General features: G+C 34.8%; 1 protein-coding gene across 1 annotated transcript; it reads right to left on the bottom strand.

Moving 5' to 3' along the window:
• Positions 1 to 411: 411 nt before the first annotated feature.
• On the bottom strand, positions 412 to 951 carry LOC141487516 (uncharacterized). The gene has a single exon (XM_074186594.1). It carries the CDS (start codon positions 949 to 951, stop codon positions 412 to 414), a length of 540 nt encoding a protein of 179 aa, XP_074042695.1.
• Positions 952 to 7,339: the final 6,388 nt, after the last annotated feature.

Below are 7,339 nucleotides of genomic sequence, written 5' to 3'. Positions count from 1 at the left end.
CGTGGATAACTCATCGTCCCATAAGTTCTGCATGAAAATTTTGAATTTCACGACCAGTGGGGACAAAAAATCTAACGGGTCAAATACTGACATGACCACCTTCAAAACATCTCGTTTCGTGGGAATATTGGTTCTGTTCAAGATATTTGAGTCCAATTCCTGATGGTTCAGCGAAAAAGTAAAACTATCTGCTTCTGGATTCCACCAGAGTCCCAATACTCTCTCAGGTTTTTGAGTAAAAGTGCTAAGATTTTTCTGATTTGGTGATCGAAGATTCACAGGAATTTTTCAATCATTTCCTGAGAATTACTTATCCATTTACTTTTTTCAAATCCGGCTTTCTCATGGATTTTTATAACTTCCAGAATCAGTTGAATTGCTTCTTCTTTTGTTTTTGCACTATCCAGGTACCTAGTCATCTACATAATGTTTCTCGATTATTGCCCTGGCTGCTTCTGGAAATTTCGAAGAAAATTCTTCAGCGTTCCTATTTTTGACGAATTGTGCCATCGAGGGAGAGGAAGTTGCTCCAAATGTCATTACCTTCATTTCATAAATATCAGGTTGTCTGGACCTATCCATTCCTCGCCAGAAGAAGCGCTGGGCTGAGCAATCCTCTTCTCGAATGAAAACTTGGTGGAACATGTCTCGAATATCTGAGCAAAATGCGATTCTCTTCTGTCGAAATTTCCACAAAATTGATGTCAGATTTTGTAATAAGTCTGCACCTTGTAGAAGATGATCATTAAGACTGACCCCATTCGATTTTGCCGCTGCATCGAAGACCAGTCTCAATTTGCTCGGTTTAGAGGGATTAGTTACCCCAAAGTGGGGTAAATACCAGGTTCTAGGACCAGCTTTCTCTGCTTCAGTAACATCAAGCTTCCGAATGTAACCTTTTGTCAAATATTCTTCGATTTTCCATTCAGCAACTTCTTCTTGTAGCGTCATTTCTTCCAAATCAATGATGTTTTTGCCACTACCACTAGAGATTGTAGACTTTTTATATGAAGAATCTTGAATCAGTTCACGTTGTAGTTGTGCTTCTTTCCTTATTAATTCAGCATCAATTTCGGCTCTCTTTCTCTCAATTTCGGCTCTTCTTTTCTCTATTTCAGCTCTTCTTCACGTTGTAGTTGTGCTTCTTTCCTTATTAGTTCAGCATCAATTTCGGCTCTCCTTCTCTCAATTTCGGCTCTTCTTTTCTCTATTTCGGCTCTTCTTTTCTCTACTTCGGCCAATTTTTTCATTTCTTCCAATTTATTTCCAACATTCGTCGTCTAGAGCTTGAAGATTTCGTAATTTTTGATTTGTCTTCAGCATTAGATGGGTCTTCTAATGAAGAACGTTTCTGCAACTCCGAAACTTGTCATGGGTCATAACATACGTCGCTATATCTTTCAGGAGGAACTCCTTTAGTTTTCCTCTCACTCCTTCTCAGGTTAGGCATGGACATATTGTATTTTACTACTTTTGGTTCTTTTTTTTTTGCTCGAAGGACCAATGTCGGACTAGTCAGTGCAACTGTGAATTCCTCTGATTTAAAGTCGAAATAAACCAGGAATCAAACGTTTCAAGTCAATAACTTTATTTTATATCTTTCAAATTATTGTCGATGTCAAAATCGTCTTTTTTTATCAACAAAAACCATGATCAATCATTTCAACATAGTAAGTGAAAAGCAACAACAGAAGTTGTATAAAAAATTTCCGAGGATATTGCTACGCTGAATTTATTTCATCACTCATCCAAGTATGGAATGAAATAATAAAAACTCCATTTAAATATGAATTAAACAAATTACTTCTTGGTGGATTCATCTTTCCGGTACTCAGTTAATCCCAAAACACTTCTCTAGTGAATACATATCACCGACTGTACAAAATTACTCTGCAGTTGCTTATTCTCTATTTCACATCAGGGTTATCCAAATGGAAAAATACTTTCAGAGAAACCAGCATGAACGAGCAGCAAATGTAAACGTAATGAAATGAAAACCGAGAACGTTGGAAAACGTATAATGAATTTTTAATTTAACGCCTTCTGGGCATATGCTATTCGTACTAATAAGACCGTATATCTTGATACAGTGAGAAAAAACTATAACAAGAATTTCATAAACTACAACTGATGATTTCATTTCACAATCAAATCACTGTTGAGGAAGCTACTGTGTTAACGAAACATGTGATATATTTTTCAAATAAAGTTTGTGGAGATGAAATCATAAGGTGTAGTTTATGAAATTACTATGGATCTTCATCAAGAAAACTATAACATGACTTGATTAAAACAACGACTTGATTATTGGTTCTACAAGGATTATCATTCAGGTTCGTTATTTTTGCCATTTGAGTTCCTGAAAATCGATATTCAGATATAATTATTGTAGTCCAGTGTAGTACTATTCTGCCATCTGTACTATCTGCAAAATTTGGTAAATTGCGATTCATGGCTCTCAGTAATCGTAAACATTTTATCTATATTTTTTCAAAGTCACAACATCCTATCTGCGTCTTAAATGCTTCAATTAATACCAAAATGTTTGGTCCTGAGGGGATAAAAACCCATGTGTGCTATTATAAAATGTCCTATCAAACATTTTGGTCCGTTCTGCCTCAAAGAATGCTGTAAGGATAATTCAACCTAGCATTTTGTGCTGAGCGACATCTGTTGGGACAATTGAGAGTAGCATGACAGAATAATAACATAACATAACCTCAACTAAGTGATATGAACCGTGTTGTTTATTGTTATATTTTCGGTTTTTTTGCATTCTCGAGTGAATAAATATTGTGCGTAATGGATCCATGGTAAGTTTAACAATGTTTACGTATTTTTAAACGATATCTGATCGTTATTTATATCTTGTAGTGTAGGATCTCTAATGAATTAGGCAATATAAGTGGAAGTGAGTCAGATTCTAGTTACGAATATAGCCAAATTACTCCACCTAGTAAACAAATACACATATTATCCAATGTAATATTAGTCTCTGAAAGTGTTAATTAGGTACCCCTGAATGATTCAAATTATCCGAATATTGAACAAGACGACAACACAAAGAAGTCTCAAGAGAATTTAGGTGATATAGAACCAGAAGAGAATGAGTTTAACACAGTTCAGGTCTTCATTAGAGAAAATATTTTACAAGGAATTGTAGATAGATCTGTTGAAAAAGCACTAAGTAAACTTCATACAAAAACTGGAGGATTAAAAAAAAAGAAAAAGGATTGAGGAAACACTAGTTGAAAAGAAAAAACAAAAGATTGAGAGTTACATAAGAGCTCATGAAGTTAAAAAACCCACCCGAAAAATTTCGTATACTAGACAAAGAGACAGTGATAAACAGTACTGGCTATTTCCGAAGAAGTGTAAAACGGAGTAAAATACATAGAAGTACAACCAAAAATTAAACATCACCAAGAGTATATTCCTGTAAATACTATTTAACATCTGGAAAAGTCGAAGAGGTACTCGTTTATAAGAATTTTTTTAGCAACATTGGGGCACGAAAAAGAAAATGACAGAATGTTGAGAAATATACGTAACACGAATACGAGATTGATAGCTCCTAAAAAAGATGGAAGAATGCGTTCATACCCACGCAAAATAGACAGAAACACAATTATTGATCATGTTAATTCATTCAACCCTATGATATCCCATTACAGAAGAGACCACGCTCCTAATAGAAAATACCTACCCTGTGATATAAACATAACACTTCTGTATGAGGATTTTTTAATAAAATATCCAAATACAAAACTTTTCTTACGAATTATACAGAAAAATTGTAACAATGATCTGAATTATATCCTTTGCCAATCTAGGAAATGAAGAATGCTGGGAAAATTCACAACCTAAAAGTAACTAACGCCAGGAAAAATTATCAGCAAGATGCAGAGAAAATAAAAAAAGATGATGAGATTTTTCTAGCCGCTGATTGACAAAAGGTAAAAGATAGATCGATGAATAGAATTCTACTTGTTCATAGAGTTCGACTACATTTTGAGTAAACTTTCTAACTTTAGAAATATTTAAAGAAATTATATTCACCCCATGTATCGTAGCATCCAATGAGAGTTTCGTCTCGCTTGAAAAGAAGCCTAAAACCTACCCTTGGGCTGTGTTGTGACATGTGAGTGTTGCTGGCAGATCCAAAGATGACATTATTTCGACATTTTATGCTTTTTTCAAGGCAAATAGGGACACTAAACACATTACAATTTGGGTTGACAATTATTCGAGCTAAAATAAAAATTTGTCCCTTTTTAGTTCATTTATGTATCTAGTCAACACTTCAGAAGTCAAATCAAATTTTTTGAGCGAGGCTATACTTTTATGGCAACTGACTCTTTCCATCATCAAGTTGAACTTGCCCTAAAGAGAAAGGAAAAGGTTTACGATTTCGACGATTTTTGTGATGTGGTACAACAAGTCAATTCGTCGAAAGTAAACTTAGTGAAAATACAACTTTTATAATGAAGTACGTTGAGCGCACGCTAGCTAAGCCGCGGGCTTGTAACACATGTCGCGGTGTGTCTTTGGATCGAAAAAAAAAATATGTTTTTCCGTTAATCAGCTGTCGCCCCCATACGAACGACAACTCTCAGAAGTTGAGAAAATTGTGCGAGCTAAGGACTAACAAGGTCTTACCTTTTAACGTGTGATTCCTAACACCTAAAAAATAATGTTATATCAAAATTGGAAGCGCATATCCCTCAAAATTTATATTATTATATAAATATCATGTTCATGTTTCTCTATATTATAATTTGATTAAAGTGTTCGGTATCAAAATATTAGTTTTGATTAGTATTAGTATTAGAATATAAAAATTTTCTCACAATACCATGTGTTTTACAATAAAATGAAACAAAAACCCAATTTTCTCAAAACTTAAATATTGCAGATAGGACCTTTCTTGTTAGGATGGCAGAATTACTACCTATGAAGCTACGGTGGAAATTGGTAAATTATTTTCATGAATAATATATTAAGCTAATTGTAAACATAATCGATAAAAATTCGATCGTCCACATTTAGATAGCAGGTTCTGGTTCCTAATTTTGAGAGTATTTTTGAAACTACACAGTGATGAATCCTTGACAATTCAGGACAGTATAAAATTATTTGAACCAGTACAGAAATTGATTGAATCTAAAGCAAATGGAACTTCAAACGTTCAAGCCAGTCTCTATATACCTACACAGTAGGTTTAATGGACTGACGCCTATCAGAAAACAACTACTCCCCTGGCTAATACCACGAAGGGCGTTGGATTATATCAGACAGGCGTCAGTGCAGGAATCTTCACAGAAAATGTCCTGCATATGCAATTGGCAATACAACTGAAAGAGTCGACCTTCAATTATGGAACGGGCACACTTGCAGACCGGTTTCGGGCTTATTAGCCACTCATCAGTGCAAGATAGTGACCATCATCGACCTAAAGTCAATGATATTCCACAATTGAAAATCGGAATTCTTTCAGAGTATTTCATTCCTCTTCCGAAGTTGGAGCGAACATCAAAAATGTCACTCCATCTAGTGGACGAGGAACTAACCAACTGCACATCCGTAATTTGCCCGATTCCTCTAAATAAGGAATAAAAACTTTCTTATTAGTCAATGGGCTATGCTTGAAGACTGGCAATAAACAAATCTAAAGCAAATGGAACTTCAAACGTTCAAGCCAGTCTCTATATACCTACACAGTAGGTTTAATGGACTGACGCCTATCAGAAAACAACTACTCCCCTGGCTAATACCACGAAGGGCGTTGGATTATATCAGACAGGCGTCAGTGCAGGAATCTTCACAGAAAATGTCCTGCATATGCAATTGGCAATACAACTGAAAGAGTCGACCTTCAATTATGGAACGGGCACACTTGCAGACCGGTTTCGGGCTTATTAGCCACTCATCAGTGCAAGATAGTGACCATCATCGACCTAAAGTCAATGATATTCCACAATTGAAAATCGTGAAGATTCCTGCACTGACGCCTGTCTGATATAATCCAACGCCCTTCGTGGTATTAGCCAGGGGAGTAGTTGTTTTCTGATAGGCGTCAGTCCATTAAACCTACTGTGTAGGTATATAGAGACTGGCTTGAACGTTTGAAGTTCCATTTGCTTTAGATTTGTTTATTGCCAGTCTTCAAGCATAGCCCATTGACTAATAAGAAAGAAATTGATTGTTTTGTCACCTACAGAGATGAGTAGAGAAAATTAATGAATAAACCATATTAGTGAGGTGAGAAGGAAAATTCGAGGTTTTACCCAAAGCTAGATCCAAGTATTTACTTTTCCATGCAGTTTTCAGCATTATAAGTTTGAAATTTTAAAAAAGTTCCCATCATTCTCAAAGCCAGACTTCGCTGTAATCATTTCACTACCGACTAGATCGAAGATAATCAATGAAATGATCGTCACTGCTTGTTCTACTTTTTTTTCTCAAAAAACAACGCCGTAATCATGCCTCAGCCACCGTATTTACCAGATTTCACCCCTTGCGACTTTTTCCTGTTCCCTAGAGCAAAGATCTGAGAAAACCTACTTTGAAGGAAATATAATAGAAATTAATGAATAAATGAATATTTTTTGAAAAAAATCAAAATTACCTCTATTTTTCGAACAGTCAGCGTATGAAACTGAAACGTTAATGTTGTTCACTTCATTTTATTGAAGTTTTTTTAAATTCAATTCAATTTATTGGCAATCCCTGAAATTCTCAAATGTGATCTCCAGAAAAAAACGTCTTCTTCTTCTGTATAACGAAAATTATAGTTTTGTGTCCATTATCATACTCGATAGCGAAATATTGAATTTTAAAATGGAATTACGTTCAATTATCATCAATTACTACCAGCAATGCTTGGAATTGTAGAGGAAATTGATAATTTAAAGTCTATTTGTGTGCGACCAATGCAATTAATTAACAAAATCAACATTTCCGTCAAACCAAATTGCAACCCCAATGAAAAGTGCAATATTATTATCGATATGATCGTCAAAATTCAATGTTGCATTGGAAATGCAATGTGGCTCTGAGGATATTATTGAATTTTTCTTTCAAGTGTGAAAACAGCATGGAAATACCACTTTCAAATGAAATAAATTTCAACCTCCACCCCAAAACAAAATTACCATCGAATATAGAGTCTTTAGTCTAATCAACAAGTTCAAAAACATGAAAAATAGAGATAAAGGTCCTAAAAATATGAGCGATAGCTCATTCGATTCGAAATCACCTCTAGAAAAATGTTTTTGAAGGATTTTGGTGCAGGTAAAAAATTGCAATTGTTATTAACAAAATAAGATTTTAAAAAAAT

The sequence above is a fragment of the Leptinotarsa decemlineata genome, unplaced genomic scaffold (assembly GCF_025532065.1).
Source record: "Leptinotarsa decemlineata unplaced genomic scaffold, Ldec_3_MD MMD2_P_RNA_scaffold_4, whole genome shotgun sequence".
Lineage (NCBI taxonomy): Eukaryota > Metazoa > Arthropoda > Insecta > Coleoptera > Chrysomelidae > Leptinotarsa > Leptinotarsa decemlineata.
The sequence above is the reverse complement of the archived record's forward strand: the minus strand, read 5'-3'. Positions and strand labels throughout refer to the sequence as shown.